The sequence below is a fragment of the Oreochromis niloticus genome, linkage group LG9, assembly GCF_001858045.2.
Source record: "Oreochromis niloticus isolate F11D_XX linkage group LG9, O_niloticus_UMD_NMBU, whole genome shotgun sequence".
NCBI lineage: Eukaryota > Metazoa > Chordata > Actinopteri > Cichliformes > Cichlidae > Oreochromis > Oreochromis niloticus.
This window is the reverse complement of record NC_031974.2, coordinates 14,487,952-14,510,781: the sequence shown is the minus strand read 5'-3', so window position 1 is coordinate 14,510,781 and position 22,830 is coordinate 14,487,952. Positions and strand designations below refer to the sequence as shown.

The 22,830-nt window shown below is 40.4% G+C and overlaps 1 protein-coding gene across 2 annotated transcripts; it reads right to left on the bottom strand.

The window, feature by feature from the left end:
* Positions 1-8,904: 8,904 nt before the first annotated feature.
* On the bottom strand, positions 8,905-21,971 carry LOC109203557 (gastrula zinc finger protein XlCGF8.2DB-like). Of its 2 annotated transcripts, none has more exons than XM_025910395.1 (3): positions 21,952-21,971; positions 11,422-12,520; positions 8,905-9,540 (listed from the first exon to the last, which is right to left on the bottom strand). In XM_025910395.1, exon 2 carries the CDS (start codon positions 12,395-12,397, stop codon positions 11,423-11,425), a length of 975 nt encoding a protein of 324 aa, XP_025766180.1. In that variant the 5' UTR covers positions 12,398-12,520; positions 21,952-21,971; the 3' UTR covers positions 8,905-9,540; position 11,422. The 2 variants fall into 2 exon arrangements, with proteins under 2 accessions (XP_025766180.1, XP_025766181.1); XM_025910396.1 differs by lacking the exon at positions 21,952-21,971 and having other exon boundaries at positions 11,422-11,637; positions 11,722-12,528.
* Between the last annotated feature and the right edge of the window lie 859 nt (positions 21,972-22,830).

Below are 22,830 nucleotides of genomic sequence, written 5' to 3'. Positions count from 1 at the left end.
TCTGGTCTGTTAAATTGGTCGCAAAAAACCTGAAGGTTTGCCCGTTCGAGTCGGTTATGGAAAATTTTCGAAATTTGTAGGAGCGACAAGGCCTAAAAAATCTGTGCAGTTGTAATTAAAGACGTCTGTAATATAAAATATGAGATCTATGAGTAAGATCAGTCTCTGTGTCAGTAATGCACAGCCGGATGTGCACGGATGGTGTGTGTAAATGCAAATGAGCAGCAGTGACGCGCAGAGAGGGTGGTTTCAATTTCGAGAGGACTGAGAGCTTTTTGCTAAATGCCTGTATATAAGAGGTTGGTTTTGTTTATTATGAGAGTGTAAATACAGTGTGAATATATTAGTGTGGATGATTAGAAAATGACTGAATTTTGATAGATGTATATTTCGTGAGCCATAAATGTTGGTGTGTTTTATTTTTCAGTTATGTGTGTGTGGGGAGAAGCTGTGAGACGATGAGAGGTTTCAGTTTTCTTTTTCTTTTTTCTTTTGACTTGCTCTTTCTGATCATGGAAGGCATGTCCAAAATACTCGTATGAAAGCGTATTTTGTGTGATTTTAACTGTGTGAATGCTGTCAGTATTTGATTTGAGTGACTGGGTGATTTGTCTAAGTGAAAAGGGGGAGTTTGAAAGAAAAGACAGTGTGTGAGACGATTACTGAATGACTAAAGAGGTTAGAACTTTTAAACGTGTGTATGAAATAAAGGAGTGGGAAATATATTTCTTTTGTGAGGAAAAGTAGGATGTGCTAAAGTTTGAAAGTGCTTTTAATTCAAGAAACGCATGAGTGAGGTTATGATGTGTGGAAGAGCTCTATTTAAATGTGTGTGAGTGAAAGGAAGGTGTATTGTTTTTAGACCAAGACTTAGTAAAACTAAAGAGGGTTTGTAGACTGTAAATATGAAAAAAAACAAGTGTTTGATTAATCTGTAGGAACAGGAAAGAGAAATAGGAAATACTGTGCTGCTGTGTGTGAGAGGAAGGTGTGTGTGTGACTGATGATGTCAGGGGAGCACCCAGAGAAATAGACAGAGTTAAATTCTAAGAAGATGAAGCGAATGCATGTTTTAAGAAAAAGTAATAAAGTAATAAAATTATATTAATTACAGGTTTTAGAAAAGAGACAGACCGAGAGAAATAAATACATGAACTAACAATTACATTAATGAATTGAAAACGCACGTACACAAACTGTTACATGTGAAATTATTGTTGGAAAGTTTAATAAAGAAAGCAGTTTACACTCCTTTAATTTCCAGAACCAGTTTGTCCCCTAGATCTGATAACACTCTTGCCCAGTTGGCCCCTGTAGTAGGCGGGCATGGAAGGCTGGACAGCCCATGACGGGTAAGATCCCACCTCGAAACCCTGGGACAACCTAAGGCAAGGCGCAGTCACGATTGCTTGAACCTAAGTCCCGGAGTGACCTTGGAGTCACTGGAGGAGACGGGATTTAACAGGTAAGGCCACTGGGCACAGACGAAGGGGAAATGTCATTAACAATGACCAGTGATGAACCAGAGAGAGAAAATACACCCTGTCAAAGGAGTTTGAAACACTGCAAAAGAAACATTTATAAAAATCACACATACAAACAGAAAATGCACTAACCTTACAGAGATAAGCTCATGAAGAGTAATGCATAGATAGTGATTAAAACTTGGCTAAGAACACAAACATATGTAATTAAATCAGCCTGTTAAGTTCATAAGGGTTAAAATGGTGTGAATGTTGAAGAAAATACACTTAAAACACACTTGGATAAAATAGAGTTGTTGTGGAATAACTCAAACGAAGCTGTATGACAAGGGAGTGAGTTAGGGAAAAAAACAAAAAAAAAAAACAAAACAAAACAAAACAAAAGAGGAGTGATTACTTAGGAGTGCTCTTGCACTGATTTATCAAAGTAAGTGATTAGTATAGAAAGAAAATGAAAATAATTCAATAACGTGATAAAGTTTAAACATGTATTTCTTTTGCCAAGTTAAATTGTTGAGATATGGCTGAGTATGCAAAAGTTTGAGAGCTCGTGTGAATGTGGACAGAGGAGCTTGCTGTGTGTGTGTGATTGAGGCCTTAAAGGAGGGGTAGATTGTTCAGAGGTGCAAATTTGATTAGGAGGTCTATAAATTAGTGTTGACACATTGTTGTAAGGTGTTAGGCTGAATCTGAGTATGGTAATGTGCTTAACCGGGGTTATTGTTGTGTACGAAACGGTGTAGCTTTTGGCGAGGTTTTCGGTGTGTTGAATGGGTGAAATTTAAGATTGTTTTAGATTTTTGAGGCTGTTGTTTCTATTTCAAGAGAGGGAGTTTTGATAAACATGGACATGTCTAAAAGGGCCCATAGTTTTTGTAACAGTGCACTTAGAGAAAAAACCTGTCAGGTGATTTTGTTTGGTACTTTGATGAGCTAATAATCAGCTCTCTTTTTTCATTTTTGTTCTAAGCAGGCCTGGAAGAGAGTGAACGGACGGCGCTGACAAAATTACCAAGTACGAAAATCAGGTGGGCTTTACAGATTATAATTGATTACAATCAGAGACTGATTGGCGGCAAGTCTCTGTCTAAAAAATGATTGCAGCGTGTCAATCCAGTCAAAAATATAGAGAACTATTTTCCTAAAAAGGAAAACGAAATAAAACAAATGATTGAGCTCATTTTGCTGATGTGGAGCATCTGATGACGTGCGCAGAAGGCTGCAGATCAGCAAAAAATATCATGTGTGAATGCATTTGAGTGAATGCGAGTGACTGGACTAAGGTGGGAATGAATAAATGTGGACAGATTTATCATGTGAGGAAAAGAAAGGGGATGCTTTGTTTTGCTTTTGCCATAAGCAGGACAAGTGGGAGACTTAAATCTGGGGATGCTGATTTTGGGATATTGATGTTTGTTTTGAGAAAATTATTTACTGGGGTTGGATTATGTTATTACACTATAGAATGCTAAATGCTAAAAGGGGAAACATTGTTTGATGAGATTCAAGTTACCATTAACTGAGGTAACTCAGGATTAATAACTGTTTTGTTTAAGGTTATTTTTGTCATGACACAGACTAGATCATAAAGGGAGAGTTGAGTATGAAATGTAAGGCACAGGTTTTGTTTTCAGGAAATTCCAAGGATCCAGACTTTCCATGGAGCAACGAGTTGGAGGAGATTTGACATGATGATTAAATTGATTTTGTTCCTTAAACATAGGTTTTCAGGGCTGAAGCAAAACACCGGAGAGGAGAATTGCTGAGCTGTTCTGAGAAATGAAATGACTAACCTTTTTTCCTTTTGATTTGTTAAGCTTGGGTGAAGCATGTTGAGTTTTTTGCCACATGAGATGTGTCAAAAAAGAGAGGGATTTAAGATTTAATTTGTTTAATTTGAAAGGGGTTTTACTAGGATTCTATAATGATTGGGGTTGTTTGATAAGCTAGATATAGTAAAACTGAGGATTTGTTAAAAGAAAGGATTAAAAGGAACTGAATTAGGTTTAGGAGATAAATTGCTGGGGTTAATAAGAAGTTGTACACCAAACTTAAAGGGGAAATTGTGGGAATAAAGGATATGCTTTGGGGAAGATAGTGACGATTTTATGAGTAGAAAATGTGTGATTTCTTTTTGATTTTTAGGATAAGTTGTAACAGTGACATAATGTTAGAATGTTGTTATAATGTAGGCTTTAGAAACAGATAGTAAATAGATTTATTTCTAGGGGAGAGGAGAGCTTTTTATGAGGATGTTAAAAGTGTTATGGACTCAAATGAATAATATTGGAGATTATATATGTAGAAATGATTTTTTCTTACACATTGCAATCGTGCTCATTAACAGAGTTGAGGTTCGGTCCATTTAAAGGTCATAAGCTTCGATGAGCGTTATGTCTCAGTCGATATATTGTAGGGGACTTGGAGCAACAGAAGGATAAACAGCATTCACGCTTACAAACACATATGGTTTAAACATAGGTGAGGCCTAGGGCCTGAAATTCCTTTAGCTTTTAACTGAATTTGAGGTGGCCCAATAACAAATGACAGAAAGAGGAACTGAATAGGAGTTTTGCTTGTAACTAAACTGAGTGACATATAAAATATTGAGATAACACATGCAGCTCTAACTTAGTCCTCTTATATAAAAAGCAGTTACAGAATAACAAATACTTGTTGAAGCAAAACAGAAGCAAAGGGAGAAAGCTTATATATGTTGGTTAAGTCTGATAAAGTTTAAGTTAGAAGGAGTCATTACATTAAAAGCAGCAAAATGAAATAAAATGATAGATTCAAACAGGTTATCACCCAGGAAATGGGAGTTCAAAATACAGTTAGAGTTCAGCTTTTAGCTATGATGAAGTTTATCTAGGAGCAATTAACTAGGTGCTTACACTTAGTGATTAAAGTGGTTGTTTTTTCTTTGATCCTTTTAGTAGAATAAGCCCTTATAATGATTTTATGATGATTTTGCTTGTGAGAGGTGACTTTAGATGAGAGGCAGGCCCTTGCAGCAGTGACAGTTTTGTGCACAGGATGTTGATGATCAGATAAGGAGCAAAGAGGAAGCACATGCAGAGACGTGCTTCCTTCGATTCTCTTAAAGGCAGTGCTTGGAGAGTTTTACAAATGCTGAGTACGGTTGAATGAGATATAAAAATAAAAGTCAAAAACCAAATACAAAATTAGGTTCATGTTTTGAGTAATATTAGCTGGAATCAGGTTTGAATAAAGTAGGGAGAAAGTGTTTTCTATCCTTTACAGGAGGAGATTTCCACGAGAGAGGGACCAAGGACGAACCTGACTTTACCCATGGAGTGTTCTTAGGGGGAGCGGGCATTTCTAGAGAGGGTCAGAGTAATGTTATAAGTGTATGGTGACCTCTTGTGGTCAAGAGGTCAAGAGAGGGAAGTGTAGAATTATAGGAATTATTTTAGGGTTACTGTTCATAACCATCATCTTTATCATTGCATTAATTATCATTTCATCCAAGCATTTATTGAAGTGCTGGCATTAGGTTATAATTTGTATTACAGGGGTTATCATAATCAAATATTAACAGGTTTATTACAGGTGGTTCTAAAATTTAAAGGTTTTCGAATGTTTTTATATTCTTATACTGAAGTCTTCAGTGGGTGAGAAAACTGAGTTGCAGGCTGACAGGAAACGGCGTGCTTTTGCAGAAGTGAAACCGAAAGCAGAGTGAGCACAAGCTGAAGAGTAGGGTGTTTATTCAGTAGATTACATATATAGTCTTGGTTCGGACATACACGTAACCACCCACACACTTAGTTAGAGGGATCACTGATAGGGGAAAGTTCAAGTTGCTTAAGTTGAGGTCAACTAAGGTTCAGAAAGCAGATGCAAACTCTGCACGTACAGACAGACAAATAGTGAGAGGTCATGACACGTACGCAGTACACAGCATGCACGCGCCCCTGCACGTGCACACACACACAGATATAAACTCTTACCTACTAAATGAGTTTTAGACTGCAAAGTTGTGCCTGTATGAGTGACATTTTCTACAGGAAGTGCACCTGATGTTCCAGGGAGATAAGCGACAGCGAAGGCGGGCTGACAGGAAGCATTAGCCGTCGACACGAAGATGATGTTCTATGTTAAAAGTCATTGTGGTTTTGGTGTGACGTAAATCTGCCTAGTAACAGAAAAGGGGGCTGTACAATTCTTAACCCCATAAAACAGTTGTCTGAATATGATAAAGACAGTTCAACACTGATTGGGTTGTTGAACTCACACGTGTTTATTAAAATACTGTCTAATTCCACACTGGACCGGATCTGTGGTTTTTTATGGATTCCTCTCTCAACATTGAACCCTAACACGAACTATAGGCCTATTTCCAAGCTGCCTTTACTCTCCAAGGTTTTAGAGAAAATTGTTTTTAGCCAACTGAAAGATTTTCTAGATGATAATGGCATCTTTGAGTTTTTTCAATCAGGTTTTAAAACCCTTCACAGCACAGAATCTGCATTATTAAGGGTTTTTAATGACATCCTTCTGGCATGCGATTCTGGTAACCATGTTGTTCTTGTCTTACTTGACCTAACTGCTGCCTTTGACACCGTAGACCACAATATTCTGATTTCTCGATTACATGATGTAGTGGGTATTGGTGGCACTGCACTTAATTGGTTTAGGTCTTATTTGTCAAATAGAACTTTCTCTGTTAGCCTTCTCGGTTACGAATCGTCTTCTGCTCCTTTGTCATGCGGCGTCCCACAGGGCTCAATTTTAGGGCCACTGCTCTTTTTACTGTATCTATTGCCTCTGGGTTCCATCCTTAGAAGGCATGGGATCTCATTTCACTGTTATGCCGATGACTGCCAAATTTATTTGCCACTAAAGCACAAGGATGGCATCTCCATAAAACCTCTCTTGACATGTCTAGATGACATTAAAGCTTGGTTGGCTCTAAACTTTTTAAATTTTAATGAAAAGAAAACAGAAGTGTTGGTTTTTGGACCCAGTGGTCCCTGAGAGTCCTCCTCTGTTGTTTTAGGATCCCTGGAAGTCTATTTTAAACCTGTTGTTACTGACCTTGGTTTTAAGTTGGACAGTGATTTTAAATTGGACAACCAAATCAGAGCAGTGGTGAAGTCCAGTTTTTATCATTTAAGGCGGCTGGCAAGAGTAAAATCTTTTCTTTCGAGGCAGCACCTTGAAACAGTGATCCATGCTTTTATTTCTTCCCGCCTGGACTACTGTAACTCACCTTATGTGGGGGTCAGTCAGTCATTGCTCTCACGTCTGCAGCTGGTTCAAAATGCGGCTGCACGACTCCTAACAGGAACTCGAAAAAGAGAGCATATAACCCCCGTGCTAGCCTCTCTGCACTGTCTGCCTGTGTCTTTTAGAGTTAATTTTAAAATTCTCATGTTTGTTTTTAAATGCCTTCAGAATCTTGCCCCGCCTTACCTCTCTGAGCTTCTTCATCCCCACACACCCTGTCGGTCTCTCAGGTCAGCTAACCAGCTGCTCCTGGAGGTACCGAGATCCAGGAGGAAGCTCAGAGGGGACAGGGCCTTCTCTATTGTGGCTCCAAAATTATGGAATAATTTGCCCATGCACGTTAGAGAGGCCCCTTCACTGTCCACTTTTAAATTGCGTCTTAAAACCCACATTTATTCCTTGGCTTTTAACCTCAGTGAGACTTAGTTTCTCTTTTAATTGAAGTAGTTATTTAATTAATGATTTCACTCTTCTTTTATTTGGTTTTTACTTATATCTCATGTAATTTTATTTTACAGTTCCAATGTACAGCACTTTGTGTCAGCTGTGGTTGTTTTAAAGTGCTTTTATAAAAAAAGTTGTTGTTGATGATGATGATGATGATGATGATGATGAAGCAGATGTGAGGACGCAGTTTAACCCCTCTAGACCTACTAAAGAACCAATTCAATTAAATTCAATTTTATCTATATAGCGCCAAATCACAACAAAAGTCGCCTCAAAGCACTTTATATTGTACAGTAGATACAGAGAAAAGCCCAACAATCATATGACCCCCTATGAGCAAGCACTTTGGCGACAGTGGGAAGGAAAAACTCCCTTTTAACAGGAAGAAACCTCCGGCAGAACCAGGCTCAGGGAGGGGCGGGGCCATCTGCTGCGACCGGTTGGGGTGAGAGAAGGAAAACAGGATAAAGACTTGCTGTGGAAAAGAGACAGAGATTAATAACAGATATGATTCAATGTAGAGAAGTCTATTAACACATAATGAGTGAGAAAGGTGACTGGAAAGGAAAAACTCAATGCATCATGGGAATCCCCGGCAGCCTGCTTTAGCAAAAAGGAAAGTTTTAAGCCTAATCTTGAAAGTAGAGATAGCATCTGTCTCACGAATCCAAACTGGAAGCTGGTTCCACAGAAGAGGCGCCTGAAAACTGAAGGCTCTGCCTCCCATTCTACTTTTAAAACAAAGTATTTGTACTTAATGTTTGAGTTTAGGGTTTAGTAGTTTTGACTTCCTTCTTTTGTGTTTAGTTTATTAACAAACCAGACTGTACTGCCATGTTTGTTGTTTACAACTGTGTTTTGTTTAGTTACTCCTCGTGTGTCATAGTGGTCTGATCAGACTTTATATAAACCCTTCTGTGCCATTTCTTTAGTACTGTTATGTTTGTTTAGGTCGGTTATATTTCTTTGTGCAGTCATTTGGTTTGTTAAGTTTGCAGTTCTTTGCCTGAGTTCAGTTTTGTTTCTTTGACCTTTTTTATGAGCTCAACATTAATTACTTTTGTAAATATAATTTTTGGGTTAAATGAATGAAAACCCTGTTTTTCTAATAATTCTTGTGACTCCTTCTGCTTTTTCAACTCCGTCCATCACACAGCCCTAAATATTTGTTTAATGTCCTGGTCAAATATTACTCCAAGGTGTTACTGGAGGCCAAGGTAATGCCATCCAGAGCAAGTATCTGGTTAGATACCATATTTCTAGGTATTTTAGGGCCAAGTATAATCAGCAGCATAAAGTTAGTTGTCACCCGGGTCTTTATATCAAGCTCTGCTGTGTTCAAGCTATTAATTACTGCGCGCAGGAGAGCCAAAACACGCATCAAACATTAAAGTTCAGTTATGCCAGCTTTAACCTTGGGATGCCTCAGCTTCTCTTTTATACCCCCCCCCCCCCCACACACACACACACACACACACACAACTCTCTGCATCAGGAAGGTCCTGGCAGTTTTCACAAGGTCATGCGAACACATAATTTGACTATGACTTTAAAAATTGGTAACGTCAGGTGTTGCTCTGATATACAGGAAATGACATCACAGCTCAAACTCTTTGTCAGTAAACCATTTCTTTATTTAACATATAAAATTTTGGTTTAAATGTTGCAGGATTTCATAACGCAAACAAGCTGAAAAAAAAAACCCTGCAGAAAACATGGATCGATGCATTCATTAAAAACATGATAACAGGAAACAGATTTTTTGATTCAACTACTGGAACAAAGCTAACCACTCAACACAAACACTACAGTAGAACAGTTTAGAAAGCTTAAAGTGTAACGAGGCACATTTTCATTCTGTTTACAAGATTTACTTAAAAGCGGGAATCAAGACGTAACAGGTTATTCGTAACATGGAATCGTTTGTGAGTGGAGTATGAACTGAGATTACTTAAACTCTTTCACAGATGAAGTTCTCTTTCATGTGTCTGCGTTCATGCTTAGTGTGATCACATGATTGTGAAAGGGTTTTGTCACAGTGTCTGCACTTGTTTGGTTTCTCTCATGTGTGGACTCGCTTTTGAAGCTTATGTGCACTGATGAAGGATGACCCACACTGATCGCAGACGTGCTTTTTAACCCCACTGTGAAGGAGTTCATATTGTTTGAAGTCCTTTGAAGTGGTGAAGCCTCTCCCGCATTCTTTACAGTAGTTCATTTTGTCTCCAGTGTGTTTACGTTGATGTATTTTCAGAGTCCTTCGATGACTGAAAGTTTTTCCACAAAGGTCACAAAAAAAGTCTTTCCCACAGCAATGACAGGGCTGAGAACTGGATCCATCTGTGTCGCTCTGCTTCTAAACAAAGACACAAGCACAGTGTAAGTCAATCCTTTAACATTTTCATCCTCAACATCGCCTGAAATAAAGAGCATCTCTGCCAAAGTCCAATTACATTTTACTGTTTACATTATCACACTCAGCTCAATATAATGTGCTATAAAAACGATAAGAGTAAAAACATTAAATTAATACTAGTTTAATGCTACAACAACAGTAATATAATTCTCAAACACTATCACTAAAAACCTGTGATTAGAGTCTGAATAATCATTCAGAGGTGTTTTTCCATGCAGTAAAATTGCTAACATGCTAACACAATTTGATGAGCAGAGTCAGTAGCGGTTTTAGATACTGGCGACACGGGTGGTTGCCCGGGGCGGCATCGTGGTGGGGGCGGCATCACGGGCATCGGCAACAAAAAAAAAAACAATTGCTCGTACTCATGCTGCCCCGACATCAGCCAGCGCATATTGGGGATGGCATAGGCACCGATCGGATTTCTATCGCCCATTTGCTGGGAGTAAGGGCGCCCTCCGTTTGCGGGTTACGCCTGCTGCTTGCGGCACAGGGAGGAGAGGGCGGGGCGGCGGGGGATTCTCTGGCTGACTGGAGCAGCATCTAATAACCAACTCGCAAAATAAAAACAAACCAACAACACGAAAACACCAGACATTATGATACAGACTTATAATTTGCACCGATGTTTTTCTATATTTCCCTCGGGATGAATAAAGTATAATCAATCTGTCAATCAATCAATCAATACACGAAAAGTGAGCACGAGAGCCCTCGGTGCGCCTGCTCGCTGCTTTAGTCAAAGTAAACTTTATTGTCATCTCCGTTACATACAGTCCAGTATAGAGAGAGACGAGATGACGAGGCTCCAGTTACAGCAGTGCAAGTAAACGAACAATAAATATTTAAGAGTAAAAAATAAATATACACTTTAGGACTACGGGTAAAGGGATCAATAACAATTTAAAATGTATATTTTATATTTTGTTGATTTAAAGTCTCACACACAACCCGTTTTTAAAGTTTAAAAAAAAGAGAAAAGAAGAGGAGTGTAGCGACTTCCACAGTCGCTAGAGGCCGGGGACTGAGCCTGCCTATTTGCCTGACGCGCTGTCAACTTTACGCAATAATGCGAGAGGTGGAATTGCTTGCTTGTTTATTAAAGTGCTTGAAAAGTTTACAGAGCAATGTGATCGGCTCGCGATTCAAACTCTTAAAACTTCACAGGCTCTAATGCAAGAAGGGGAAACTCGTTGGCTGCGGTCAACAAAAACTACGGCTACCCAGCCCTCCTCTCTGTCAAAATCAAACCAGTGAATGACAGACTGACAGCGCCCTCTTAATGTCACCGCTAGCAACCACGTGACTCCCGTTACACATCACCATAGCAACCAAACAAATGAAAACCCAGTGATCATTAAAATTCAATACATTTAATTATGGCTCCTAGAAGGAAAAACGAGCAAAAGATACAGGTAAGCAGATGTGTCATTGGATAATGGCAGGTCATGTATCCTAAAACATTAAGAATCAGAATACTTTCTTAATCCCTAAGGGAATTATGTGGGTTAGTTTCTCCAAGAAGAAATGGTAAAAATAGTAACAGTAACAGACTAAACTCCAAACAATATATGCAATAATTTAATAGTAATTAGTCAGTGTCAATTGTTGGTTTGTCCTGTTCTCATTGTATGACGAGTTATGATGTTTGTTTAGTAGCCGTTTGCATACTATGAATTCTCTCTCTTCATATGTGTGTGTGTGTGTGTGTGGGGGGGGGGGGGGGGGGCAGAGGGAGTGTTCACCCAGGGCGCCAAATAGTTCTTTCAAACAGTCAGGCTGACAAGATAAAAATGACAAGATAAAAATAGAAGTACATACCTCACAGTACATGCACTTGTAGAGTCTTTCTGGTGTGGATTTGTTGGTGTGCTTTCAAGTAATATGGAGATTTAAAAGTCTTCTCACACAGGTCACATTTATAAGGTCGTTCCTCAGAGTGGGTAAACATGTGACGTTGTAAGCGTGTGTTTATAGCAAACTGTTTGCCACACTGATCACAGCTGTACACATCATGTCCGGTGTGAATGCGTAGGTGTGTATTTCGGCTCTGTTTCAGACTGAAAGTTTTTCCACAAATGTCACAGCTGTATGCCTTAATTCCACAGTGGGTAACTAGATGACTCTTTAAGCCGTTACTCTGAGTAAAAGCTCTGCCACACTGATCACAGCTGAACGGTCTCTCTCCAGTGTGGATGAGTTGGTGTGTTTTTAAGTTTCCAGATTTGGTAAAAGACTTTCCACACTCGTCACAGCTGAATGGTCTCTCTCCACTGTGGATGAGTTGGTGTGTTTTTAAGTGTCCAGAGTGGGTAAAAGACTTTCCACACTCGTCACAGCTGAATGGTCTCTCTCCAGTGTGGATGAGTTGGTGTGTTTTTAAGTGTCCAAACTTGGTAAAAGACTTTCCACACTCGTCACAGCTGAACGGTCTCTCTCCAGTGTGGATGAGTTGGTGTTTTTTTAAGCTTCCAGACTCTGTAAATGACTTTCCACAGTCTCCACAGCTGAACGGTCTCTCTCCAGTGTGGATGAGTTGGTGTGTTTTTAAACTTGCAGACTGTGTAAAAGACTTTCCACAGTCTCCACAGCTGAACGGTTTCTCTCCAGTGTGGATGAGTTGGTGTTTTTTTAAGCTTCCAGACTGCGTAAAAGACTTTCCACACTCATCACAGCTAAATGGTCTCTCTCCAGTGTGGATGAGTTGGTGCGTTTTTAAGTTTCCAGACTTGGTAAAAGACTTTCCACAGTCTCCACAGCTGAACGGTCTCTCTCCAGTGTGGATGACCTGATGCATTTTTAGGGAAGCTTTTACGGTAAAATCTTTCCCACACTCGTCACAGCTGTAATTTTTCTCTCCCTTTCTTCTGTGAGGTTTGTCGGCCTCCTGAGAGCGCTGACTTCTCGGTCCACGTTGGTCCTGCAGTGACAGAGATACAAACAGAGGCAGTGAGTTGTGGGAAACACATTATTCTAACCGGGCTTTTTATTTGTGGTACTTTGTATAAAAGCTTTTATTAAATAAGTAGTTATACTCATTTTCATACACTCATTGCATGTGCTCATGAGAGATGGCATTGAGTCTTTTGAGGGTCAAACACGCTTACAGACAAAGATATATATTCGACTTGTTTCTAGGGCAAAGATTAGAGACATTTGGCCTGCAAAGTGCCTGTACGTCTGTTCAGTGAGATTAGCACAGGATGTACTCTGGATGTTTCAGAGACATGTATGAGTAGACAATAACGGCAGGAAACACACAGCTTCTCGTGTTCCTTCTTCCTGATGTTGGTGTCATTCGGAACCGCTACATCGATCACTACGGCCGTCTTCTCATGTTTGTCTACCACCACTATGTCCGGTTGGTTAGCCACTACCATTTTGTCTGTCTGTATCTGGAAGTCCCACAGGATCTTAGCTCTCTTATTCTCTCCCATTTTGACCTGGGGACTTCCAAGTTATACTCGGCACAGATACCTGGTGTGATAGACCCCAGCCTCAATGGATCTTGTGCTTAGTGCTTGTTCCTGAGCTGCCATCATTAGTGCTTCCGTGCAGTCTTTCAGTCCAGCTTTGGCAGGGCGTAGGTGTTGACAGCCCGGATCTTGTTCTTACCGTTTAGCTGACTCCTCAGGACTTGCCTGACCCTCTGCAGGTACTTGGTGGTTGCAGCTTTCCTAGCGGCCTCTTCATGATTCCCATTTGCCTGCGGGATCCCCAGGTAATTGTAACTGTCCTCTATGTCTGCAATGTTGCCTTCTGGTAGTTTGATCCCCTCTGTACATACAAATTGTATATGGAATACATATAGAATGTCATACACACCTCAACGCGTGTCCAAGAAAAATCCATTTTGACGCGCGTGAACCGGAAATGTGGGAGGGATGTGGGAGGAAGTTGTGCCAGACAGTATCTTTGCTAGATGGCAGCTGTCGAGCTAGCATTTGAAGAGAGAGTCTCCCTCCTCTATTTACTGTGGAGAGCAGAGCAGCGGCGTTAAGGACGTCCTCGCCCCACCTGGGTCCATCAGGTCCTCCAGAGGCGTGAGCAGTTTGGTGAGTTTCACCACTTGCTCGAGGAGCTGCGCCTGGATGACGGCCGATTTCAGCGATATCACCGTCTTTCACTTGCCAGTTTGAGGACCTGCTGTCCCGCATCGGTCCCAGAATCGCCCGCCTAGACACCAACTACAGGCGCTCAATCCCACCTGCAGAGTGCCTGTCCATCTGCCTGAGGTTAGTAAAAGTGTTTAATACGGTTGTGTTTATTGATACCTGTGCTAATATATGCTAAACTATCGTTTATTCACTGCTAACATGGCTGTGGTATGCTAACAGTGAATGCCGTCGGTGTTTACTGATAGCAAACTGTGGTATGGAGACGACTGTTTATAATATTTCTAGTGATACTCGACAGTTCTCATCAAGTCCCGATTTAATTCAATTTATGCTATGTTATCAGTGTTAGCAATGATAGCATGGCTGTGGTGTCATATCAATGTATGCTCTCAGTGTTTGCTGATATCAAACTGTGGTATGAGGACCACTGTTGGTAATCTTTGTAGTGATACTCACTCCTTTTTTTTTTTTATAACTGAGAGCTAGATAAAATTGTGAACAGTTTGGTTCATCTTTAGTTATATGGTTCTATCTAGCATATTCTCTCTTGATAAGCTATGTCTTATCACAGGTTAATTTTTCAAAAATATTAACAATGATTTAAGCAAGGGAAGGGCTACATGTCAACATACAACTCTTTATTTCTATTAATGTCTTACTTCATTCCTACCTGATTGACATGTCTAGGAATTATGAGTGATTGGCACACTGTAGTGGTAAAAGTTGCTACCAATCAAATTATGATATGGTAAAGTTAAAACAAAACACAACTGACTGTTTTATATTATATCTAATATATATTATGTAATTATCCTTATAATTACAAAATGTTTTATGTAAGATTTATGTTTTGTAATTTAAATCTGACATCACAAAAGTATTTTGGAATTTGAATAATGTATTTTGTAACCGCAGTACACATAATACTAATTTTGAACAATTTTGTCCAGGTTCCTTGCCACCGGGGACTCCTTCAGGACCATCGCGTTCAGTTTCAGAGTCGGTGTGTCCACAGTGTGCCAGATCACCCCCCAGGTAGCGACAGCCATCTGGGACTGTCTAGTGGACGACTTCATGGCTGTGCCTTCACCTGGAGACTGGCGGTCCATCACAGAGGGATTCTAGGAGCGCTGGAACTTTCCTCTCTGCTGTGGAGCTCTGGATGGGAAGCACGTCCAGACAAAGGCACCCCATATATCACATAGGAGACACACACATTGATATGCACTAAATATTTATTCCATTTCTTTTTTTGTGGTGCCCAAATTTATGCACCTGCTTGATTTTGTTTAAACAATTATTGCACACTTTTTGTAAATCCAGTAAACTTCTTTTCACTTATCAAATATCACTGTGTGTGTCTTCTGTATGATATATTTAACTGACATTTTTTATTGTAACAACCAACGATTTATACAGGAAAATAATGGCTATTAACAAGGTTGCCCAAACTTTTGCATCCCACTGTATTAGTATATTCTGTCATTAGTGTAATATGAAATAAATTCTACATGTGTCAAGTCGTGTGCCAACATTTGCTGTGTAGTAGAACTGAGACATTAGTCATTATAAAAATTTATTTGAAATAATATTAAAATTCTCAAACAGAAAAACATTGAACATAAATATATAAAATATAAGTATTTACAGAGAGACAGGAATAAAAAGGACCCAGCTGCTCTCCAGAGCAGGAACAAAGCTGAGGAGGAAATGCTCCATTGGAGACTGGCGTGGCCTCTTCAGGGACACCAGGATGGCCAGCTCCACCGCCGATGGACCATCCTGGGACCAGTCCCTCATCTGCCTCGGACCTGTCCTCCTCTCTGGGCCTGTAAAACAGCACAAAACACAAAGAAATGAGAAGGCTGCTACTAGATTTTAATTTCAACATTGAAAAAACAACAACAACAACAACAAAAAAAAAAAAAAAAAAAAAAAAAAACCAGGATATAATCAGATTAGTTGTAGATATTTAGTAAAGGTGATCACAAGGGAATCCCACCGAGTAAAAAGCTATCAGTGCGTGCTGTACATCTGATGCTACAATTGCATACCTGTGGGTGCAGCAGCAGGAGCTCAGGGACTGGGGAGCAAGGAGAAGCAACAGGGGATGCTCTGCTGCAGAATCAGTTGGTTCTGTCAAGACAATATTAAATGTTAACAGGTTGAATACAATAATCATAGCGAAAGTATATACAGTGGTCCCTCATTTATTGCAGCAGGGGTTGTCAGAATAACTAGCCCCTTGCCACGCACTTTATACACTTTTTTCCCCCACACACATGAACATTAGTCACAGTTCTCACTAGTGCTGGGCGATATGACGATATATATCGTGTGGACGATAGAAAAGTTTCTATCGTGCCATTTGTCTTCTATCGTTTATATCGTTTCTAACCCGAATTTTACAAATTATTACATAAAATATATCATTAACCCTTTACAACTCCGTTTTCCCTAACTATTTTTAAATCCCTGTAGAACTGTAACCACGTAAGGTAGCGCAATAATGTTTTTTTTGCATATGACACTGTAGGAGTTGTACTTACATCTTATTCCATTAGCTTGCCCTAGGTCACGGTTTTCTTCCACATATAGCTTTGCAAAAAATTGCATAAAAAACACTTCCAGCAACAAAAACATAATATTCCAGACTTGCAGCAACAAAAACACAATATTCCAGAAACAGGCTTTGCCGATCCGATCAGCTGTTCAAGTCAGCGCGAACTATCTTATGTCCGCCATTACCTGTCCGAAACCGGAAGTGACGTCATTTTCGCGGAAAATGTAGTTTTTTTAAGCTTCAAAGTCTATGTTGGTATTTTTAAAAGTCATGTTTGACTTTATGCTCTTCTGTATCGTTTCTGGGATGCTTAGAAGTCAAATTGCACTGTTGTAAATAGTTTATTTTGATGCACATGCTGTGTTTTTGCAAATTTGCATTTATTTATTTTCATTTTTCCTGTAGTATATAAAAATTTGTGCATCTCAAAAATAAAACTATGAAGACACTCAAAATAAATAAATGTAAAGATAAGCTCTGGCGGACTTGGTTCTATGGTAGGTCTTAAAGGGTTAAATAGCCTGTGCAAATATATTAGTGTTGTCTTCTCACTATACATACTCTTAACTTTATGCAAGAGAAAATAAAGTATAAAAAAATGATATTTTTCGCAAAGAAACTCTGTCTTGTGGTTTCGCAAAATGGTGCTGCTTTACGTGCACCCGGATTTGCGACATGCTTTACAGTAACTCAAAACAAAGACTGCACCCTCTCCACTCGCTGTTTAAAGACTGCATACTTTCCAGATGACCACAGGTCAGGTGGTATATCGTGATATAAAATAATTCATATCGTGATAAACATTTTTTCCATATCGCCCAGCACTAGTTATCACAAGTTGATTCTCAAAGTGCAAACCTTTGTAGATTGCAAAACGTAAAAGTATTATGCCGTGTTTTGTCTTCATCTGCCTGCCACTTTCGTGCGCCTTTTTCCCCTCGCGGTGCAGGTGTCTATTTCCGAATGAGGGTCATAGTTATGGGTGTTTTTGTGCTGTTTTATCTATTGGACGTGATGGTTATAAAAACAAAACATGATAAATTTGACAAGCGCAGGAGACACAGCACGGAGGAGATTTGTCAATCAGGCTGCAGAATGCAATGCTGTACTGTGCAAAAAAAAAAAATCAGCGAAAAAGCGAGGCAGTGACGGATGAGCGGGACCACTGTGTGCTGTTTATTAATAAACAAAATATATTCCTATATGACAACATGCATAAAAGCAGAACGGTATTTGTACATCAGTGGGAAAATAGCGGTGGCTTGCTAGCTTTTGTGCGGCTTCCTCGGGTCAGTGAAAAATGTAAAAAGAGAAATTAATGAACTTACCAGGTTGCCCGATCTCTTCACATTTCTTCCTCCAAGCTCGGTCCTTTATATTCCTGTCTCGGTACACAAAGCAGCTGGTGTCGTACAGCTCCGGGTTGTTTGCTACAGCGTTGATTAGCCTTCCCTCCATTGAAGAATGAAGGGCTTTGGTTTGATCTGCCCCTTTGACCTGGTTACAGCCACGTCACCAGGCTCCTGATTGGTTGACGCGGCGCGATTTGACGCTGGAGTTCAGATTTTCCAACTCGAGCGGTAGAGGCGAAACACGCGTATGCACAAAATGCAACACAAAAATTCACGCGTGTGGTTTTTTTCGCGAGTCAAACGCGCCCCACGCGCTACACTGACGCGCGTTTCAGGCGTTTTGGCGTTTTCGCGACGCAAATCTGCCTCCGAATTTTCGCTGGACGCGCAATCGCGTGTCATCGCGCTCTTTCCATTGACTTTACATGTAAACCTGACGCTCTGGCCGCCTCTATCGCGTTCGGTGTGAACACACCGTTATTCCTGCGTCTTTTGGGATCTTAAAAAGCTTCAAACGACGCGTCGACTATTAAATTAGTCGTTGACGATTTTGATTGTTGACGTAATCGTGACTAGTTGACTAATCATGGCAGCCCTAATATATACATCAATATTTTTCAATACATGTGTCCATATTTATGTTTCCAGATTGTTTGTATAGTGAGCCTTTTAGACTGTACTCTTGGTACAGTTTTTATTCTGGCTGCTTTTGTTTTACACTGTCAAATAAACACAGTTTGCAGCGTTTGTATGTGTGTTGTAACAGTTGCTGTTGTAATGCAGTGTATCACCACATGGCGGCGCCTCCTGTCTCATGACTGGTGTGTCACCCCCTTTTTGTTCTTCTTTGCACTCTCCCGGTAATGGATGCTCTCCTGTGTTTGCGTACTAGTGTGCTCTCGAGTAACGTGTGGTAGAGGTAGCACTTTTATTTTTGATACTCTAAATAAATGAGTACTTTTGGAAAGTTAGAAACTGTTGCTCATTCGCTATCCACCTGCACACCTCCGCGGCTGGCTTCATCTCCACCGCACGTTACAGTGTGCAAAAGCAGATGTGCCAGGCCTCAAAGACAATGGGTGGTTTGCACAACAAAAGCAGGAGGAGAATCGAGCATATGACCTGTAAAAGTCTCAGCAGGGGTGATTAACACCTCGGGACTTGCACCAGAAAATAAAAAAGTCAGTGATTTTAGTAAGTGTTGGGTTCAAGGGATTTACGCAAATTTGAGAAGGGTTAGTAAATCTAGTGTTGAGGTTAGCTCGGTGCTTACCTTTAGATGAGCCCACAAACCGAGAGAAACTCCATGATGAAGCTGGAACTCTTTCCAAACACAGGAAACCGATCAGGGAGCAGAGACCCACGTGGTTCACGCTGATCTCAGCTACGATCCAGGAGACAAGGGTGATGCAGATATCGATTCAAACGTTGGTAGTGGTTTATGATCGATACTCCTCTGGGTTCACTACTTTACTCGCTGCGGATGAAGAAGCAACTCTGTCTGTGCAAACACCTCTTCTTATGCGGCAGACTCACTTTGCTCCACCCCCTTCTTCTGCCCTGCTCGGATTTGTTACTGTGCTGTCACGTGACTCGGCTACACACAGAAAACGCATTTGGACTGCAGAGAGTGAGAAACAGGAGCAACATGTGGAGATATTTTACGGCTGTAAATGCTGGAGAACAGATGGAAGGCTTGTCAGCACCTAAAGCCACAGGGCACCACAACAAGCTGTAGAGTTCAGCTTATTTTTTCACACCTCAGTTAAATGCTTTGACTGAATTCTCAGTGCACACACTCAAACTTAGTGTTTGTGTACACTGTGGACATTATAACCTGACACTGATCAGTGCTGCTCTGACGATCACACTCACATCCATGTAATCATTTAACTGGGATGATCTGGATTTACTGCACAATGCTGAATGTGTCCTTACAGTACAGGGAATAACTCTCTGTGTGTTCCTGTAGAGCACATGTGTCTAACTCAAGGCCCGCGGGCCACATCCGGCCCGGCGTATATTCATATCAGGTGTGTCAGAACACCGGCCCGCGAGATCATTTTATATAGATTTTTTATTACTGTTATGCATGGCCCGGCGATATGAGGTGCTAATAACACACAAACAACAGATCCTGTAACGCAGCGCTGCAGCCTCCTTCCCAAACGTTAGGCTACCTGGAAACATTCCCGCGTCATTCAAGTCAAACTTCTGTTATTGCGAAGCTAGCCCCTCACAATGGCAAAGAGAAAAGTTATTTCTGAAAACAGAGCCTTTCAGCACCGATGGGAGACTGAATATATGTTTACAGACAGCTGGTAACAGTTTACCAGCAGTTTACATTGCTAGTAAACTGGTAAATCACAAAGTGAAGCTGTTGTGAAAGCAAATTTTATTGTAGCAGAGGAGACAGCCAAATCAGCCCGCTGCATGATGAAGCTGTGCGACCTCTTCTATCCAGACAAAACACAGATTTTGACAAATGTGAGCCTGAAGAGAAATACGATTGCTGATCGGGTTTATGAGATGGCCACTGATTTAAGAACACAATTGTGTGAAAGAAGCAAAAACTTTATTGCATACTCTCTTGCTGTGGATGAAAGTACAGACATGATGGACATTCCATGGCTGGCCATCTACATCCGTGGAGAGGAAATATTGAACATTAAATCGATGCACGGGACAACGACAGGAAAAGACGCATGTGAAAGTGTAACCGACATGAAACTGCCCTGGGACAAACTTGTTGGACTTACAGCAGATGGAGCGCCGGTGTTGTGCAGTGAAAAAAAGTGGACAAGTCGGCAGGATGAGAGTAAAGATGCGCAGGAGGAGAAATGTACCGGTGAGTTAACAGCAGATCACTCACTGATCATACACCAGGAAAGGCTGTGTGGTAAAGTCCTAAAAATTGAGCATGTAATGATCACCGTAACGCAAACCGTTGGGTTGCTTTGCAACCCATTTACATGGAAACTGCACCTGTGCAGATTCAGATGGAGCTGCAGTGTAACTCTGACACTGAATGGCCCGCACAGTTTATTAGTTCCATTCCTGAAGCAATGCCCCAGCTCCGTCTACATGTGGCTCAAACCTTGTGTATGCTTTCATTTATTTATTCTGGGGTTTTGGCAGCATGTTCATATTTCTAACTTGCATAATTTTGACAGGATATATTTTTATGAAGAGGAAAATATTTAAAGTTAAAGTTTATTTTTTTAAGTTTATTTTTTTCTGGAATAATACTCCTGTCTGTGTTTATTCATATTTATGTTTAAAAAATATTGTTTTAGTGTGTTCAAAAAATGTTTATCTTGTTTGGCCCGCGGCCTAAAGTGTGCCTTGAGTTTTGGCCCCCTGTGCAGTTGAGTTTCACATCCCTGCTGTAGAGAAACTCTGGGTTTGTGTGCTGACGAGCATCACTCACAGTACGATACGAAAGCTCACTCGTACCTTTCCAGATGTGAGAAATTCAAAAAGATGCTGAAACCTTTAGAACATCATAAACAGTGGCGGTCCTAGGGTGGTAGCCTGTTTGGAGCCCTGGGCGAACACTCCCTCTGCCCCCCCCACACACACACACACACACATAAAACATATTAAGGATTATACATTAACATAAAACTGTTGTAGGAACCATACTGAATTTCGCCAGAGACACACACACACACATATGAAGAGAGAGAGAAAGAGTATGCATTGTATGCAAACGGCTACCAAACAGTCATCATAATTCATCATACATTGAGAACAGGACAAATCAACAATTGACAATGACTAATTAATATTAAAATCTGTAACATAATGATTTGTTTGGAGTTTAGTCTGTTACTGTTACTATTTTTATCATTTCTTCTTGGAGCAACTGTAACCCACATTATTTCCTTAGGGATTAATAAAGTATTCTGATTCTGATTGTTTCAGGATGACCTGCCATTATCCACTGACACATCTGCTTACCTGTATCCTCTTAAACAGGCTGACTTCTGCTAAATTGGTCAAACTGGGCAGAAAGTATACAAACACATAACATCTTTATAGAATATGATGGTCAACTTACCTCAGAATATATAAAGCATATAAACAATTTCAGCAATATGATGCAACATACACAGCAGTGCTACTAATCCAAAATACTCAAAGCTTCATAGAACTGAAACAAACATTTATTTTTAGCTCCATTCTGCTGCTGATACATACTTTAGGTTTCTGAATATTAAACTTGTTGCTGCCTTTCATAGTGAGTAACTTGAAGGCCCTGAGTACTTTCTCCCACACTGAAAACACTGGAATGATAAAATTATTTGAACATTACCTAATAAGACTGATTCAGGACAGACAATTAGTTATGTTAAACTTTTCTAGCAGTCCTTCACAAACAGGGAACAGTCTGTCTATTCTCTCCATCTGTCAGCTGCTGCTGGCTCTTCCTCCTCCTCTTCCTCACACACTGCTGAGTTTGTCCTGGTGGATCATCAGGGGTGCAAAGCCTCACAGATGATGTGCAGCAGTGGGTCCCTCAGTCTGTCCTCACTCTGGACACTTGCAGTTGTCACACATGGAAATCAAATGTGTGATAAGCTGCAAGATTCAAACACAAGTCTAACTTATAAATACATGTTCATACTTTTATTCCACAATCAGAGAGAAAGAAACAGAGAGAGAGTGCAGGACAGACAGACAGGTGACAGTCTCAGGTGTACACACTGCTACAAAACAGCACAAGAGAAGGAGGATTTAGTGTTTGTGTTATTACGAGTGCTGAACAAGAAGAGTTCCCAGATGGTCCAGTGGACACATGTGTGACTCCTGTGATTAAAGCATCTTTCTTTCAGCTTAACGAGTGAACCGTCAGCTCGTTCAAACACACGTTAAAGTCCGTTTAGCTCGACACCACCGAACAGAGGCAGCAATATAACATAGCTAACATTAACAGTGCAGTGAATCCTGCTTGTGCCGTCATATTCAGGACTGCAAACCGAGCAGCATCACTGACTTTCAGCTTGTTGTGTTTGTGGATATATGACTGACTTTAATTATCCATAAAATCATCACATTCTCTGTAAGATTAAGGTCAACTATATATATATTTTGAAGTAGAGGCTTTAAAACCAAGTTAACGCTGAAAGTACAAACATCACTAATGTCACATAACTTTGGCGACATGTGGCCAACAGTAATGTTTTAATGTTCT